Source organism: Scardinius erythrophthalmus, assembly GCF_964197995.2.
Source record: "Scardinius erythrophthalmus genome assembly, chromosome: 8".
In the NCBI taxonomy this organism is placed as follows: Eukaryota; Metazoa; Chordata; class Actinopteri; order Cypriniformes; family Leuciscidae; genus Scardinius; species Scardinius erythrophthalmus.
In genome coordinates, this window is record NC_138228.1 from 30963306 (window position 1) to 30983120 (window position 19815).

The following is a 19815-nucleotide window of genomic DNA, read 5'->3' on the forward strand; positions in this document are numbered from 1 at the left end:
CGATCACTCAGTTTGGCCGGGCGGCCAGCTCTAGGAAGAGTCCTGGTGGTTCCAAACTTCTTCCATTTACGGATGATGGAGGCCGCTGTGCTCATTGGGACCTTCAATGCTGAAGACATTTTGCTGTACTCTTCCCCAGATCTGTGCCTCAATACAATCCTGTCTCAGAGGTCTACAGGCAATTCCTTGGACTTCATGACTTGGTTTGAGCTCTGACAGGCACTGTTGGACCTTATATTGACAGGTGTGTGCCTTTCCAAATCATGTCCAATCAACTGCATTTACCACAGGTGGACTCCAATCAAGTTGTAGAAACATCTCAAGGATGATCAGTGGAAACAGGAAATACCAGAGCTCAATTTTGATTGTCATGGCAAAGGCTGTTTATTTTTAATACATTTGCAAAGATTTCAAACAAACTTCTTCCACATTGTTATTATGGGGTATTCTTTGTAGAATTTTGAGGAATATAATGAATTTAATCCATTTTGGAATAAGGCTATAACATAACAAAATGTGGAAAAAGTGAAGCGTTGTGAATACTTTCCGGATGCACTGTATGTGAAAACCATAAAACTGGGTCCTTTTGAAGAGAAACTGATTTGATTTAGAGAATATATATTTATGTATAATCTACCTGACTTAAACATCTGGTCAGCCATGATCAAATCATTCAGGGTGCTGATGTTGTCCCATCCAGGCAGAAACACTAGAATTGCTCCATCCTGAAAGACAGCATCAACGTGTCAACAAGATCACATACTTATTTTTTGAATATCGTTCAATATTTTGGGGTCAGTAACATTTTTTTTATTTTTAAGAAAGTAATACTTGTATTTAGCAAGTAGGCATAAATAGATCAAAAGTGACAGTAAAATCATTTAAAAATGTAACAAATATTTTTTTATTTGTTCAAAAGTTTTTGTTTTTTTAATATTCATCAAAGAATCCAGAAAAATAGTAAGCATAACCATTTTCAACATTGATAAGAAATGTTTCTTGAGCACCAAATCAGCATATTATAATGATTTCTGTAGGATCATGTGACACTGAAAAAGGGAGCAATCCAGCAATAATCACATGAATATAATATTAAAATATATGAATATTTTTTTTTAAAATTATATATAAAAAAAAGATTATTATAAAAAAGTTATTTTAAATTTTATTATTTTTTCACAAGTTTACAGTTTTCACTGTATTTTCGATCAAATAAATGCAGTCTTGATGAACATAAAGGCTTTCAAAAACATTCTAAAAATCTTACCAACTTCTTTATTTTACACAAACTGCAGTGCATATTTCAGGTTATAAATTTGAACAACCCCCTAACAAGCAAGGATGACAATAATTAAAAAAAAACATATCTACTAGGGATCAGAATATCACAGACTTTGGTCTGACTCTGGACTCTTTTTCACTTGGGCGTGTAAACCACATAACAACAACTCAGAATACCCTGGCAACCACACAGCCTGACACTACAAACAATGAAGAACACCCTAGCAACCACATAACACCTTGGAAGCCACCCTCAACAGCCTTGCATCCCCCATGTGTCATATCACATCACCCATGTGACTTAACCACTCAGTCACTTCAAGCACACAAACTTACTTGCAAACAAAGACACCATTGATGAACTCACATGGTCAAAATGAAGGGTGTAACCACATTAGGTATTGAACATTAGCTCAAATGATCTACAGGGAATTTTAATAATTAATCATGAATATTATTAATATATTGCATATTACAGTTACATTAAATTATCGAACTTGAAAATAGATCGATTGTATATATGAATAATCAATCACAACGAATTATAATTCCTCATTCATATATCAATAGTCTTATTACAGATCGATTCTATGAGATAACCCTTAATGGAAATTAATGTAGTTATCAAACAGTTGTTTGTCCAGCAAACGGCCATAAGATTAACTTATCAACTTCTCAATAAAGTTATCACTTCTTATAATTTCAGGAAAATTAGTTTCTGGCCATGGAAACTATTCTCCTGTCCTTATACAATTTAGGTTACTGAAAAGTAACAAATCGTAAAGCTTTGTAGCTAGGATCAACATTTCATTGACTTCGTAATGTGAGCATTTAGACAGGGGCAATCAAGGATATATTGGTTTTAATAAAATTGAACTAATAATACATACTACGATTCACACAGAGTAAATACATGTATTTACAACAGAAAACAAACACACGAAAACCTTACCAAACAAACACAAATTAATAGAGGATGATAGAGAGAAAGAGAGAGAGGTGCAAAGCACCACTTACTACTTACTATAAGGTATAAGGGTGACACTGTCACACCCATCATACATATTAGGTACACTAATGTTTAATTGTGATCATTAAGTATTGTCATTGTCAATTAAGTTTTTTTTTTTGTAGCGTCGAGTTGAGTTTCAGTTGTCCTTATCTTAACCCTAGCCCTTGAGTTATCCTAACCATAGCCCTTAGCCCTAATAAGGTGAATAATAACCTTGGCACTTTGTCATTGCTATCAACTCCGACTCACTCAGGGCTTGACATTAAAGGTCCCGTTCTTCGCGATCCCATGTTTCAAACTTTAGTTAGTGTGTAATGTTGTTGTTAGAGTATAAATAATATCTGTAAAATTATTAGGGATGTCCCGATACCACTTTTTCACTTCCGATACCGATACCGATACCGCAGCTTTGGCTATTTGCCGATACCGATATCAATCCGATATTTTTATTTATTTTCTTGAACTAATACTACTACTAATACAATATATGGAAGCACTTTGCTCAATTAACCACATAAAAACATCTCACTCAAATGGAGAAAAAAACTTCTCCAGAGTCCAGTATATAGTCCACAACAACAGCTGATAATGAAAGACTGCCACCCTTTATTCAAGATATGAGACATTTTTGGTAATTGTACCTGAATAAATTTAAAATTATTTTGCTATATTTCAGATCAATATATTTGTTTCCTTAAAATTTTAATTAACTTTAACGTTATTCTCATCTGAATTATAAATAATTTATTTCTGTATAAAATAATACTACCATTAAAATCACATTTGATTTTCTTTTCAATGTAGAATGTGTAACTTCAAAATAAACAGATTAGTGCTCTGTTTTAGGACAAGAAATGAAAATCTATGCAATATGATGAATGTCCAAAAGATGAGATGATTTTTGCTTTTAAACAGCGCGCGCACGTGATTTTGGTTGGGTGACAGTTGTAGGTTACAGTTTGACAAGAGTTTACAGTTTGACAAAAGCACAATGTTATGTTTTACACAAATATAAGTAGGCTAAACACTTTTTACAGGTTTAATGATGTCCTGTATGAACAAAATTACGGAGAATGTTTTTATGTTTCCACTGTTTGATCGCGCCCGTGCCTCTCTCTCTCTGACACACACACACATTCAAGCATTGCAATCTTGACATCGCAGCCTGTTCATTTTGCTGCGTTCAAACCAAACGCGAACAGAGCGTCAGATTTGCGTCTATCGCGTCTAGTTCGATGCTTGAACAGTTTGAATCCATTCGCGCGTCCAAAGCGAATAGGACGCGCCGCGCGAGAGTTTGAAGCGAAATAGACGCGCGTTCAGAGCTAAGGCGGGGCTACAGATTAGGTGTCCCTAAAGTACCCGCATATGTCTATGCACGTATCTAACAGTAGTTGCGCATAACATTAATTAATGTGCACGCGAGTTTTATTTATTTTTATACCGTGTATTCTCTGTGTAAATCCATGCACCGAACCGTGACGCACGGATGTTTAATATACGAATAGACAACATGTAGCGTTCCACCCTATAGGTATCGGATTAGGTATCGGATATTTTTTTTTCTCCCCTCCGATATCCGATCTAGCGTTCTGGGCCAGTATCGGCACGATACCGATGCCGTGGATCGGATCGGGACATCCCTAAAAATTATACAGCCAAAGTTCAATGCCAAGCGAGATATTTTATTTAACAGAAGTTTACTACATCGAACGGCTCGTTTGGACTACATCCCTCTACTTCCTTCTTTAATGACGTCATTAAAACCGTTTTTTTTTCCGCCCACAGGAATGCTCCCTCAACTCTACCGAAATTCGTTTATGTACTTGCGCACTTCTAATAACTTAGTGTTTACTCAGCTCTTACGGTGATTTTCTGAAGTAAAACTGACGCTTCATCTTTTGTGTGATGTACAATAAACTTTATTAAACTCATCAGTATGTTTGATCATCATTCAGACAGCAGACTTGTAGGCTATTAATAAATAATGGATACATACAAGCAAATGACAAATATGTTATAATAACCGTAATTAAACTACTAAACTATACCTGTTTCATCTTTATACATCACTCTGACTCTGTAGACATTATTGTCCGACTCGAAAATGAAGACCGTTACTGAGAGCTTCTGATATTATCATCATTCCGTGAGATGAAAATGTCCTGAGAGACTGTGCGCGAGCTCGTGAAGCTCCGCCCCATGGGTCGTCCAGCAGCAGCTTATTTGCATTTAAAGGGCACACACTAAAACAGCGCGTTTTTCTGAGCCCCAAAAAATTACAATTTAAACATGCTGTAAAAAATGATCTGTTGGGTATTTTGAGCTGAAACTTCACATACACACTCTGGGGACATCAGAGACTTATTTTACATCTTGTGAAAAAGGGCATAATACGGGACCTTTAAGCCTTTTCATGTGCTTGTCCTTTGGACAAGTAAATCTGTCATTCACTTGTCCGAGTAAAAAAGTTGCTTGTCCGGAATTTTTTTGGTGTGTGTGTGTGTGCTGTAAATAAAAAATTTATTCTGAAGAAATATCCTCATCTGTGTTAAATCAGCTCTGATATATTTAAATCTACATAATTGTCATATCTGCAGCTTTAAATTTTCAGAATCATTCTCTCATTTTAGTGATTCCCTAGTTATTAGGGGCCAAGCCCCGAAGGGGCAAGGCACCTATTGTATCTGTTAGTTTTCTTATTAGGGGCCAAGCCCTGAAGGGGCAAGGCACCTATTGTATCTGTTAGTTTTTAGGGGCCAAGCCCCGAAGGGGCAAGGCACCTATTGTATCTGTTAGTTTTCTTATTATTAGGGGCCAAGCCCCGAAGGGGCAAGGCACCTATTGTATCTGTTAGTTTTCTTATTATTAGGGGCCAAGCCCAAGGGGCTAGGCACCTATTGTATCCGTTAGTTTTCTTATTATTAGGGGCCAAGCCCCGAAGGGGATAGCCCCTATTGTATCTGTTAGTTTTCTTATTATTATTATTAGGGGCCAAGCCCCGAAGGGGATAGCCCCTATTGTATCTGTTAGTTTTCTTATTATTATTATTATTATTAGGGGCCAAGCCCCGAAGGGGATAGCCCCTATTGTATCTGTTAGTTTTCTTATTATTATTATTATTATTATTATTATTCTTCTTCTTCCGCCAATGGAAGTCTATGGCAGCCCTATGAACCGTACATAGGAAAATGATGAAATTTGGCACAGTTGTAGAGATGGCCATGAATAGTAATTGGACCAAATTTGGTGTCTCTAGGGTCAACTCTATAGCGCCACCACCAGTTCAAAAATTCAACTTTGAAATGTTTATAACTTTTGAACCATTTGATCTAGAAAAATAAAACTTAGTACACATGATTCCTCTCATCATGCTGATCAAAACCAATATAGTCCATTAAGACTCCGCCCATTACAGTAGTAGCCATTTTGAAAAGTAAAGTATTCAGTTTTTTCGCTACTCCTCCTTCAAAATTTCTCCAATTTTGTCCAAACTTTGCTCAAATAATCTTTGGACTGAGCCGCACAGAAATGACTGAACAGATTTTTTTTATTCATCTTTGTTCAAAAGTTATGGTGTCACAAACTTGACAAGGTCCACCCAAAATTGGCTAAGAGGCTGTATCTCGGCCAAAGTTTGATCAATCGAAACAAAAATTGGTACACTTCATCAGAAGCTTGGTCTGAGGTTCCATGCCAAAGTTGGGAACAGCGCCACCTACGGGTCATGAGATATGAAAAATTGCTATTTTGGCCAATAACTTTTGGACAGTTTGTCAGAAAATCATAAATGTGGTATCTATGGATTCCTTGCATCATGCCAAATCCATGCATACCAATTTTGCCAGGATGGGATCTACCACGTGTCCGCCATTTTGAATTTTGTCATAATTTGCAATAACTTTTAAACTATTTGACATATCTTCACAAAAATTAGCATTGATCATCGACACAATGTCCTGAAGGTACATGAGAAGATTGAACACAGCGCCACCTAGTGTTCCATAGATATAAGGTCTTTTGCAAAAACGCTTATAACTTTTGAAAACATTGTTCAAATTTTGATTTTTTTACGGCATTATGTTCCTTGGCTTATGCCGATTCCGTTGATATCTCATTTGTCATTTACCAACAATGTGACTATCCGCCATATTGGAACAAATGAAAAACAGTTTTTTCGCTACTCCTCCTTCAAATCTTGCTCAATTTTGTCCAAAATTTGATCAGATGATCTTCGGACTAAGCCGCACAGAAATGACTGAACAGATTTCTGATATTCGCTACCGTTCCCGAGATATTCATCTTCAAAGTTGACCTAGCCTGTGTTTTTTGCCTTATGCAAGTTAACTTAGCATAATAATTGGTTAGCATGCTAACCAGATGCCATTCTTTCTAATGTGGCTCTTCAGCTATCAGGATAACCATAAGCTACATTAGCATTAAGCTAGCTTAGCATGCTAATCTCGTTAACATGATTTTGTGTGCTTATTCTTACACTGAAGCCTGTGCTCTGAAGCTTTGTAAAACAAGTCCTCTGGGTGGCGCAATCTGTTCAACCATGCGTCATGAATCCCGAACCATTCTGGTCGTGGGTTCGAGACCAGTGTGGGCCAACTATAAAATTGTCATTTGAACTCTTATATCATCTGGGTAAAAGCTGTACTAATGTTTCTAACACTGATATTAGAAATGTGTTTTTTCTACATCCTGTGTTTGTTCTCATCAGAACTTTTGTTAATTTTGATTTCATCCTATCTGTACCTCTGAACCCATCTGTTCTTCATGTACATTCTATTTCTGCTGTTTTTGCTCTTCTGGCTCCGCATTGCGCTACAGCCCTACTGTGCTACAGCGGCTTGGCCCCTGTATTGCTGCTTGCAGCTATATTTATTATTATTATTATTATTATTCTTCCGCCAATGGAAGTCTATGGCAGCCCTATGAACCGTACATAGGAAAATGATGAAATTTGGCACAGTTGTAGAGATGGCCATGAATAGTAATTGGACCAAATTTGGTGTCTCTAGGGTCAACTCTATAGCGCCACCACCAGTTCAAAAATTCAACTTTGAAATGTTTATAACTTTTGAACCATTTGATCTAGAAAAATAAAACTTAGTACACATGATTCCTCTCATCATGCTGATCAAAACCAATATAGTCCATTAAGACTCCGCCCATTACAGTAGTAGCCATTTTGAAAAGTAAAGTATTCAGTTTTTTCGCTACTCCTCCTTCAAAATTTCTCCAATTTTGTCCAAACTTTGCTCAAATAATCTTTGGACTGAGCCGCACAGAAATGACTGAACAGATTTTTTTTATTCATCTTTGTTCAAAAGTTATGGTGTCACAAACTTGACAAGGTCCACCCAAAATTGGCTAAGAGGCTGTATCTCGGCCAAAGTTTGATCAATCGAAACAAAAATTGGTACACTTCATCAGAAGCTTGGTCTGAGGTTCCATGCCAAAGTTGGGAACAGCGCCACCTACGGGTCATGAGATATGAAAAATTGCTATTTTGGCCAATAACTTTTGGACAGTTTGTCAGAAAATCATAAATGTGGTATCTATGGATTCCTTGCATCATGCCAAATCCATGCATACCAATTTTGCCAGGATGGGATCTACCACGTGTCCGCCATTTTGAATTTTGTCATAATTTGCAATAACTTTTAAACTATTTGACATATCTTCACAAAAATTAGCATTGATCATCGACACAATGTCCTGAAGGTACATGAGAAGATTGAACACAGCGCCACCTAGTGTTCCATAGATATAAGGTCTTTTGCAAAAACGCTTATAACTTTTGAAAACATTGTTCAAATTTTGATTTTTTTACGGCATTATGTTCCTTGGCTTATGCCGATTCCGTTGATATCTCATTTGTCATTTACCAACAATGTGACTATCCGCCATATTGGAACAAATGAAAAACAGTTTTTTCGCTACTCCTCCTTCAAATCTTGCTCAATTTTGTCCAAAATTTGATCAGATGATCTTCGGACTAAGCCGCACAGAAATGACTGAACAGATTTCTGATATTCGCTACCGTTCCCGAGATATTCATCTTCAAAGTTGACCTAGCCTGTGTTTTTTGCCTTATGCAAGTTAACTTAGCATAATAATTGGTTAGCATGCTAACCAGATGCCATTCTTTCTAATGTGGCTCTTCAGCTATCAGGATAACCATAAGCTACATTAGCATTAAGCTAGCTTAGCATGCTAATCTCGTTAACATGATTTTGTGTGCTTATTCTTACACTGAAGCCTGTGCTCTGAAGCTTTGTAAAACAAGTCCTCTGGGTGGCGCAATCTGTTCAACCATGCGTCATGAATCCCGAACCATTCTGGTCGTGGGTTCGAGACCAGTGTGGGCCAACTATAAAATTGTCATTTGAACTCTTATATCATCTGGGTAAAAGCTGTACTAATGTTTCTAACACTGATATTAGAAATGTGTTTTTTCTACATCCTGTGTTTGTTCTCATCAGAACTTTTGTTAATTTTGATTTCATCCTATCTGTACCTCTGAACCCATCTGTTCTTCATGTACATTCTATTTCTGCTGTTTTTGCTCTTCTGGCTCCGCATTGCGCTACAGCCCTACTGTGCTACAGCGGCTTGGCCCCTGTATTGCTGCTTGCAGCTATATTTATTATTATTCTTCTTCTTCCGCCAATGGAAGTCTATGGCAGCCCTATGAACCGTACATAGGAAAATGATGAAATTTGGCACAGTTGTAGAGATGGCCATGAATAGTAATTGGACCAAATTTGGTGTCTCTAGGGTCAACTCTATAGCGCCACCACCAGTTCAAAAATTCAACTTTGAAATGTTTATAACTTTTGAACCATTTGATCTAGAAAAATAAAACTTAGTACACATGATTCCTCTCATCATGCTGATCAAAACCAATATAGTCCATTAAGACTCCGCCCATTACAGTAGTAGCCATTTTGAAAAGTAAAGTATTCAGTTTTTTCGCTACTCCTCCTTCAAAATTTCTCCAATTTTGTCCAAACTTTGCTCAAATAATCTTTGGACTGAGCCGCACAGAAATGACTGAACAGATTTTTTTTATTCATCTTTGTTCAAAAGTTATGGTGTCACAAACTTGACAAGGTCCACCCAAAATTGGCTAAGAGGCTGTATCTCGGCCAAAGTTTGATCAATCGAAACAAAAATTGGTACACTTCATCAGAAGCTTGGTCTGAGGTTCCATGCCAAAGTTGGGAACAGCGCCACCTACGGGTCATGAGATATGAAAAATTGCTATTTTGGCCAATAACTTTTGGACAGTTTGTCAGAAAATCATAAATGTGGTATCTATGGATTCCTTGCATCATGCCAAATCCATGCATACCAATTTTGCCAGGATGGGATCTACCACGTGTCCGCCATTTTGAATTTTGTCATAATTTGCAATAACTTTTAAACTATTTGACATATCTTCACAAAAATTAGCATTGATCATCGACACAATGTCCTGAAGGTACATGAGAAGATTGAACACAGCGCCACCTAGTGTTCCATAGATATAAGGTCTTTTGCAAAAACGCTTATAACTTTTGAAAACATTGTTCAAATTTTGATTTTTTTACGGCATTATGTTCCTTGGCTTATGCCGATTCCGTTGATATCTCATTTGTCATTTACCAACAATGTGACTATCCGCCATATTGGAACAAATGAAAAACAGTTTTTTCGCTACTCCTCCTTCAAATCTTGCTCAATTTTGTCCAAAATTTGATCAGATGATCTTCGGACTAAGCCGCACAGAAATGACTGAACAGATTTCTGATATTCGCTACCGTTCCCGAGATATTCATCTTCAAAGTTGACCTAGCCTGTGTTTTTTGCCTTATGCAAGTTAACTTAGCATAATAATTGGTTAGCATGCTAACCAGATGCCATTCTTTCTAATGTGGCTCTTCAGCTATCAGGATAACCATAAGCTACATTAGCATTAAGCTAGCTTAGCATGCTAATCTCGTTAACATGATTTTGTGTGCTTATTCTTACACTGAAGCCTGTGCTCTGAAGCTTTGTAAAACAAGTCCTCTGGGTGGCGCAATCTGTTCAACCATGCGTCATGAATCCCGAACCATTCTGGTCGTGGGTTCGAGACCAGTGTGGGCCAACTATAAAATTGTCATTTGAACTCCTATATCATCTGGGTAAAAGCTGTACTAATGTTTCTAACACTGGGATTTTTTATACATTCTGTGTTTGTTTTCATCAGAACTTTTGTTAATTTTGATTTCATCCTATATGTACCTCTGAACCCATCTGTTCTTCATGTACATTCTATTTCTGCTGTTTTTGCTCTTCTGGCTCCGCATTGCGCTACAGCCCTACTGTGCTACAGCGGCTTGGCCCCTGTATTGCTGCTTGCAGCTATATTTAGGGGCCAAGCCCCGAAGGGGATAGCCCCTATTGTATCTGTTAGTTTTCTTATTATTAGGGGCCAAGCCCCGAAGGGGATAGCCCCTATTGTATCTGTTAGTTTTCTTATTATTATTATTATTATTATTATTATTCTTCTTCTTCCGCCAATGGAAGTCTATGGCAGCCCTATGAACCGTACATAGGAAAATGATGAAATTTGGCACAGTTGTAGAGATGGCCATGAATAGTAATTGGACCAAATTTGGTGTCTCTAGGGTCAACTCTATAGCGCCACCACCAGTTCAAAAATTCAACTTTGAAATGATTATAACTTTTGAACCATTTGATCTAGAAAAATAAAACTTAGTACACTTGATTCCTCTCATCATGCTGATCAAAACCAATATAGTCCATTAAGACTCCGCCCATTACAGTAGTAGCCATTTTGAAAAGTAAAGTATTCAGTTTTTTCGCTACTCCTCCTTCAAAATTTCTCCAATTTTGTCCAAACTTTGCTCAAATAATCTTTGGACTGAGCCGCACAGAAATGACTGAACAGATTTTTTTTATTCATCTTTGTTCAAAAGTTATGGTGTCACAAACTTGACAAGGTCCACCCAAAATTGGCTAAGAGGCTGTATCTCGGCCAAAGTTTGATCAATCGAAACAAAAATTGGTACACTTCATCAGAAGCTTGGTCTGAGGTTCCATGCCAAAGTTGGGAACAGCGCCACCTACGGGTCATGAGATATGAAAAATTGCTATTTTGGCCAATAACTTTTGGACAGTTTGTCAGAAAATCATAAATGTGGTATCTATGGATTCCTTGCATCATGCCAAATCCATGCATACCAATTTTGCCAGGATGGGATCTACCACGTGTCCGCCATTTTGAATTTTGTCATAATTTGCAATAACTTTTAAACTATTTGACATATCTTCACAAAAATTAGCATTGATCATCGACACAATGTCCTGAAGGTACATGAGAAGATTGAACACAGCGCCACCTAGTGTTCCATAGATATAAGGTCTTTTGCAAAAACGCTTATAACTTTTGAAAACATTGTTCAAATTTTGATTTTTTTACGGCATTATGTTCCTTGGCTTATGCCGATTCCGTTGATATCTCATTTGTCATTTACCAACAATGTGACTATCCGCCATATTGGAACAAATGAAAAACAGTTTTTTCGCTACTCCTCCTTCAAATCTTGCTCAATTTTGTCCAAAATTTGATCAGATGATCTTCGGACTAAGCCGCACAGAAATGACTGAACAGATTTCTGATATTCGCTACCGTTCCCGAGATATTCATCTTCAAAGTTGACCTAGCCTGTGTTTTTTGCCTTATGCAAGTTAACTTAGCATAATAATTGGTTAGCATGCTAACCAGATGCCATTCTTTCTAATGTGGCTCTTCAGCTATCAGGATAACCATAAGCTACATTAGCATTAAGCTAGCTTAGCATGCTAATCTCGTTAACATGATTTTGTGTGCTTATTCTTACACTGAAGCCTGTGCTCTGAAGCTTTGTAAAACAAGTCCTCTGGGTGGCGCAATCTGTTCAACCATGCGTCATGAATCCCGAACCATTCTGGTCGTGGGTTCGAGACCAGTGTGGGCCAACTATAAAATTGTCATTTGAACTCCTATATCATCTGGGTAAAAGCTGTACTAATGTTTCTAACACTGGGATTTTTTATACATTCTGTGTTTGTTCTCATCAGAACTTTTGTTAATTTTGATTTCATCCTATATGTACCTCTGAACCCATCTGTTCTTCATGTACATTCTATTTCTGCTGTTTTTGCTCTTCTGGCTCCGCATTGCGCTACAGCCCTACTGTGCTACAGCGGCTTGGCCCCTGTATTGCTGCTTGCAGCTATATTTATTATTAGGGGCCAAGCCCCGAAGGGGATAGCCCCTATTGTATCTGTTAGTTTTCTTATTATTATTATTATTATTATTATTATTCTTCTTCTTCCGCCAATGGAAGTCTATGGCAGCCCTATGAACCGTACATAGGAAAATGATGAAATTTGGCACAGTTGTAGAGATGGCCATGAATAGTAATTGGACCAAATTTGGTGTCTCTAGGGTCAACTCTATAGCGCCACCACCAGTTCAAAAATTCAACTTTGAAATGTTTATAACTTTTGAACCATTTGATCTAGAAAAATAAAACTTAGTACACATGATTCCTCTCATCATGCTGATCAAAACCAATATAGTCCATTAAGACTCCGCCCATTACAGTAGTAGCCATTTTGAAAAGTAAAGTATTCAGTTTTTTCGCTACTCCTCCTTCAAAATTTCTCCAATTTTGTCCAAACTTTGCTAAAATAATCTTTGGACTGAGCCGCACAGAAATGACTGAACAGATTTTTTTTATTCATCTTTGTTCAAAAGTTATGGTGTCACAAACTTGACAAGGTCCACCCAAAATTGGCTAAGAGGCTGTATCTCGGCCAAAGTTTGATCAATCGAAACAAAAATTGGTACACTTCATCAGAAGCTTGGTCTGAGGTTCCATGCCAAAGTTGGGAACAGCGCCACCTACGGGTCATGAGATATGAAAAATTGCTATTTTGGCCAATAACTTTTGGACAGTTTGTCAGAAAATCATAAATGTGGTATCTATGGATTCCTTGCATCATGCCAAATCCATGCATACCAATTTTGCCAGGATGGGATCTACCACGTGTCCGCCATTTTGAATTTTGTCATAATTTGCAATAACTTTTAAACTATTTGACATATCTTCACAAAAATTAGCATTGATCATCGACACAATGTCCTGAAGGTACATGAGAAGATTGAACACAGCGCCACCTAGTGTTCCATAGATATAAGGTCTTTTGCAAAAACGCTTATAACTTTTGAAAACATTGTTCAAATTTTGATTTTTTTACGGCATTATGTTCCTTGGCTTATGCCGATTCCGTTGATATCTCATTTGTCATTTACCAACAATGTGACTATCCGCCATATTGGAACAAATGAAAAACAGTTTTTTCGCTACTCCTCCTTCAAATCTTGCTCAATTTTGTCCAAAATTTGATCAGATGATCTTCGGACTAAGCCGCACAGAAATGACTGAACAGATTTCTGATATTCGCTACCGTTCCCGAGATATTCATCTTCAGAGTTGACCTAGCCTGTGTTTTTTGCCTTATGCAAGTTAACTTAGCATAATAATTGGTTAGCATGCTAACCAGATGCCATTCTTTCTAATGTGGCTCTTCAGCTATCAGGATAACCATAAGCTACATTAGCATTAAGCTAGCTTAGCATGCTAATCTCGTTAACATGATTTTGTGTGCTTATTCTTACACTGAAGCCTGTGCTCTGAAGCTTTGTAAAACAAGTCCTCTGGGTGGCGCAATCTGTTCAACCATGCGTCATGAATCCCGAACCATTCTGGTCGTGGGTTCGAGACCAGTGTGGGCCAACTATAAAATTGTCATTTGAACTCCTATATCATCTGGGTAAAAGCTGTACTAATGTTTCTAACACTGGGATTTTTTATACATTCTGTGTTTGTTCTCATCAGAACTTTTGTTAATTTTGATTTCATCCTATATGTACCTCTGAACCCATCTGTTCTTCATGTACATTCTATTTCTGCTGTTTTTGCTCTTCTGGCTCCGCATTGCGCTACAGCCCTACTGTGCTACAGCGGCTTGGCCCCTGTATTGCTGCTTGCAGCTATATTTATTATTATTATTATTCTTCTTCTTCCGCCAATGGAAGTCTATGGCAGCCCTATGAACCGTACATAGGAAAATGATGAAATTTGGCACAGTTGTAGAGATGGCCATGAATAGTAATTGGACCAAATTTGGTGTCTCTAGGGTCAACTCTATAGCGCCACCACCAGTTCAAAAATTCAACTTTGAAATGTTTATAACTTTTGAACCATTTGATCTAGAAAAATAAAACTTAGTACACATGATTCCTCTCATCATGCTGATCAAAACCAATATAGTCCATTAAGACTCCGCCCATTACAGTAGTAGCCATTTTGAAAAGTAAAGTATTCAGTTTTTTCGCTACTCCTCCTTCAAAATTTCTCCAATTTTGTCCAAACTTTGCTCAAATAATCTTTGGACTGAGCCGCACAGAAATGACTGAACAGATTTTTTTTATTCATCTTTGTTCAAAAGTTATGGTGTCACAAACTTGACAAGGTCCACCCAAAATTGGCTAAGAGGCTGTATCTCGGCCAAAGTTTGATCAATCGAAACAAAAATTGGTACACTTCATCAGAAGCTTGGTCTGAGGTTCCATGCCAAAGTTGGGAACAGCGCCACCTACGGGTCATGAGATATGAAAAATTGCTATTTTGGCCAATAACTTTTGGACAGTTTGTCAGAAAATCATAAATGTGGTATCTATGGATTCCTTGCATCATGCCAAATCCATGCATACCAATTTTGCCAGGATGGGATCTACCACGTGTCCGCCATTTTGAATTTTGTCATAATTTGCAATAACTTTTAAACTATTTGACATATCTTCACAAAAATTAGCATTGATCATCGACACAATGTCCTGAAGGTACATGAGAAGATTGAACACAGCGCCACCTAGTGTTCCATAGATATAAGGTCTTTTGCAAAAACGCTTATAACTTTTGAAAACATTGTTCAAATTTTGATTTTTTTACGGCATTATGTTCCTTGGCTTATGCCGATTCCGTTGATATCTCATTTGTCATTTACCAACAATGTGACTATCCGCCATATTGGAACAAATGAAAAACAGTTTTTTCGCTACTCCTCCTTCAAATCTTGCTCAATTTTGTCCAAAATTTGATCAGATGATCTTCGGACTAAGCCGCACAGAAATGACTGAACAGATTTCTGATATTCGCTACCGTTCCCGAGATATTCATCTTCAAAGTTGACCTAGCCTGTGTTTTTTGCCTTATGCAAGTTAACTTAGCATAATAATTGGTTAGCATGCTAACCAGATGCCATTCTTTCTAATGTGGCTCTTCAGCTATCAGGATAACCATAAGCTACATTAGCATTAAGCTAGCTTAGCATGCTAATCTCGTTAACATGATTTTGTGTGCTTATTCTTACACTGAAGCCTGTGCTCTGAAGCTTTGTAAAACAAGTCCTCTGGGTGGCGCAATCTGTTCAACCATGCGTCATGAATCCCGAACCATTCTGGTCGTGGGTTCGAGACCAGTGTGGGCCAACTATAAAATTGTCATTTGAACTCCTATATCATCTGGGTAAAAGCTGTACTAATGTTTCTAACACTGGGATTTTTTATACATTCTGTGTTTGTTTTCATCAGAACTTTTGTTAATTTTGATTTCATCCTATATGTACCTCTGAACCCATCTGTTCTTCATGTACATTCTATTTCTGCTGTTTTTGCTCTTCTGGCTCCGCATTGCGCTACAGCCCTACTGTGCTACAGCGGCTTGGCCCCTGTATTGCTGCTTGCAGCTATATTTAGCAATTGTTATTGTCATAATAACAATTCTTCTTCCGCAAATGGGAGTCTATGGCAGCCCTATGAACCGTAAGTAGGAAAATGATGAAATTTGGCACAGTTGTAGAGATGGCCATGAATAGTAATTGGACCAAATTTGGTGTCTCTAGGACCAACTCTATAGCGCCACCAGCAGTTCAAAAATTCAACATTGAAATGGTTATAACTTTTGAACCCTTTGATCTAGAAAAATTAAACTTAGTACACCTGATTCATCTCATCATGCTGATCAGAACCAATATCTTACATTAAGATTCCGCCCATTACAGTAGTGGCCATTTTGAAAAGTACAGTATTCAGTTTTTTTGCTACTCCTCCTTCAAAATTGGTCTAATTTTGTCCAAACGTTTGCTCAAATGATCTTTGGACTGAGCCGCACAGAAGTGAGTGAACAGATTTTTTTTATTAATCTCTGTTTAAAAGTTATGATGTCGCAAACTTAACAAGGTCCACGCAAAATCGTCTAAGAGGCTGTATCTCGGCCAAAGTTTGATCAATCGAAACGAAAATTGGTACACTTCATCGGAAGCACGATCTGAGGTTCCTTGCCTAAGTTGGGAACAGCGCCACCTACGGGTCATGAGATATGAAAAATTGCTATTTTGGCCAATAACTTTTGAACAGTTTGTCAGAAAATCATAAATGTGGTATCTATTGATTCCTTGCATCATGCCGAATCCGTGGATACCGAATTATCCAAGATCGGATGAACCACGTGTCCGCCATTTTGAATTTTGTCATAATTTGCAATAACTTTTAAACTATTAGACATATCTTCACAAAATTTAGTATGAATCATCGACACAATGTCCTGAAGGTCCATGAGAAGATTGAGAACAGCGCCACCTAGTGTTCCATAGATATAAGGTATTTTGCAAAAATGCTTATAACTCTTGAAAACATTATTAAAATTTTGATTTCTTTATGTCACTACGTTCTTTGGCTTATGCCGATTCCGTTGATATCTCATTTGTCATTTTCTAACAATGTGACTATGCGCCATATTGGAACAAATGAAAAACAGTTTTTTCGCTACTCCTCCTTCAAATCTTGCTCAATTTTGTCCAAAATTTGATCAGATGATCTTTGGACTGAGCCGCACAGAAATGACTGAACAGATTTATGATATTCACTACCGTTCCCGAGATATTCATCTTCAAAGTTGACCTAGCCTGTGTTTTTTGCCTTATGCTAGTTAACTTAGCATAATAATTGGTTAGCATGCTAACCAGATGCCATTCTTTCTAATGTGGCTCTTCAGCTATCAGGATAACCATAAGCTACATTAGCATTAAGCTAGCTTAGCATGCTAATCTCGTTAACATGATTTTGTGTGCTTATTCTTACACTGAAGCCTCTGCTCTGAAGCTTTGTAAAACAAGTCCTCTGGGTGGCGCAAACTGTTCAACCATGCGTCATGAATCCTGAACCATTCCGGTCATGGCTTCGAAAAGCTGTACTAATGTTTCTAACACTGGGATTAGAAATGTGTTTTTTTCTACATTCTGTGTTTGTTCTCATCAGAACTTTTGTTCATTTTGATTTCATCCTATCTGTACCTCTGAACCCATCTGTTCTTCATGTACATTCTATTTCTGCTGTTGTTGCTCTTCTGGCTCCGCATTGCGCTACAGCCCTACTGTGCTACAGCGGCTTGGCCCCTGTATCGCTGCTTGCAGCTATATTTATTATTATTATTATTATTCTTCTTCTTCCGCCAATGGAAGTCTATGGCAGCCCTATGAACCGTACATAGGAAAATGATGAAATTTGGCACAGTTGTAGAGATGGCCATGAATAGTAATTGGACCAAATTTGGTGTCTCTAGGGTCAACTCTATAGCGCCACCACCAGTTCAAAAATTCAACTTTGAAATGTTTATAACTTTTGAACCATTTGATCTAGAAAAATAAAACTTAGTACACATGATTCCTCTCATCATGCTGATCAAAACCAATATAGTCCATTAAGACTCCGCCCATTACAGTAGTAGCCATTTTGAAAAGTAAAGTATTCAGTTTTTTCGCTACTCCTCCTTCAAAATTTCTCCAATTTTGTCCAAACTTTGCTCAAATAATCTTTGGACTGAGCCGCACAGAAATGACTGAACAGATTTTTTTTATTCATCTTTGTTCAAAAGTTATGGTGTCACAAACTTGACAAGGTCCACCCAAAATTGGCTAAGAGGCTGTATCTCGGCCAAAGTTTGATCAATCGAAACAAAAATTGGTACACTTCATCAGAAGCTTGGTCTGAGGTTCCATGCCAAAGTTGGGAACAGCGCCACCTACGGGTCATGAGATATGAAAAATTGCTATTTTGGCCAATAACTTTTGGACAGTTTGTCAGAAAATCATAAATGTGGTATCTATGGATTCCTTGCATCATGCCAAATCCATGCATACCAATTTTGCCAGGATGGGATCTACCACGTGTCCGCCATTTTGAATTTTGTCATAATTTGCAATAACTTTTAAACTATTTGACATATCTTCACAAAAATTAGCATTGATCATCGACACAATGTCCTGAAGGTACATGAGAAGATTGAACACAGCGCCACCTAGTGTTCCATAGATATAAGGTCTTTTGCAAAAACGCTTATAACTTTTGAAAACATTGTTCAAATTTTGATTTTTTTACGGCATTATGTTCCTTGGCTTATGCCGATTCCGTTGATATCTCATTTGTCATTTACCAACAATGTGACTATCCGCCATATTGGAACAAATGAAAAACAGTTTTTTCGCTACTCCTCCTTCAAATCTTGCTCAATTTTGTCCAAAATTTGATCAGATGATCTTCGGACTAAGCCGCACAGAAATGACTGAACAGATTTCTGATATTCGCTACCGTTCCCGAGATATTCATCTTCAAAGTTGACCTAGCCTGTGTTTTTTGCCTTATGCAAGTTAACTTAGCATAATAATTGGTTAGCATGCTAACCAGATGCCATTCTTTCTAATGTGGCTCTTCAGCTATCAGGATAACCATAAGCTACATTAGCATTAAGCTAGCTTAGCATGCTAATCTCGTTAACATGATTTTGTGTGCTTATTCTTACACTGAAGCCTGTGCTCTGAAGCTTTGTAAAACAAGTCCTCTGGGTGGCGCAATCTGTTCAACCATGCGTCATGAATCCCGAACCATTCTGGTCGTGGGTTCGAGACCAGTGTGGGCCAACTATAAAATTGTCATTTGAACTCCTATATCATCTGGGTAAAAGCTGTACTAATGTTTCTAACACTGGGATTTTTTATACATTCTGTGTTTGTTCTCATCAGAACTTTTGTTAATTTTGATTTCATCCTATATGTACCTCTGAACCCATCTGTTCTTCATGTACATTCTATTTCTGCTGTTTTTGCTCTTCTGGCTCCGCATTGCGCTACAGCCCTACTGTGCTACAGCGGCTTGGCCCCTGTATTGCTGCTTGCAGCTATATTAGCAATTGTTATTGTCAGAATAACAATTCTTCTTCCGCAAATGGGAGTCTATGGCAGCCCTATGAACCGTACATAGGAAAATTATGAAATTTGGCACACTTGTAGTGATGGCCATGAATAGTAAATGTAGCAATTTTTGAGTCTCTAGGACCAACTCTATAGCGCCACCA

General features: G+C 37.7%; 1 protein-coding gene across 2 annotated transcripts in view; it reads right to left on the bottom strand.

Annotated features, from left to right (window-relative positions):
• dhx36 (DEAH (Asp-Glu-Ala-His) box polypeptide 36) overlaps window positions 1–19815 on the bottom strand; it is a 237501-nt gene that overhangs the window by 126531 nt on the left and 91155 nt on the right. For both annotated transcript variants that reach the window (XM_081372075.1, XM_081372074.1), the window contains exon 12: window positions 638–725. In XM_081372075.1, coding sequence (XP_081228201.1) covers window positions 638–725 — 88 coding nt within the window. The remainder of the gene's footprint in view (window positions 1–637; window positions 726–19815) is intronic.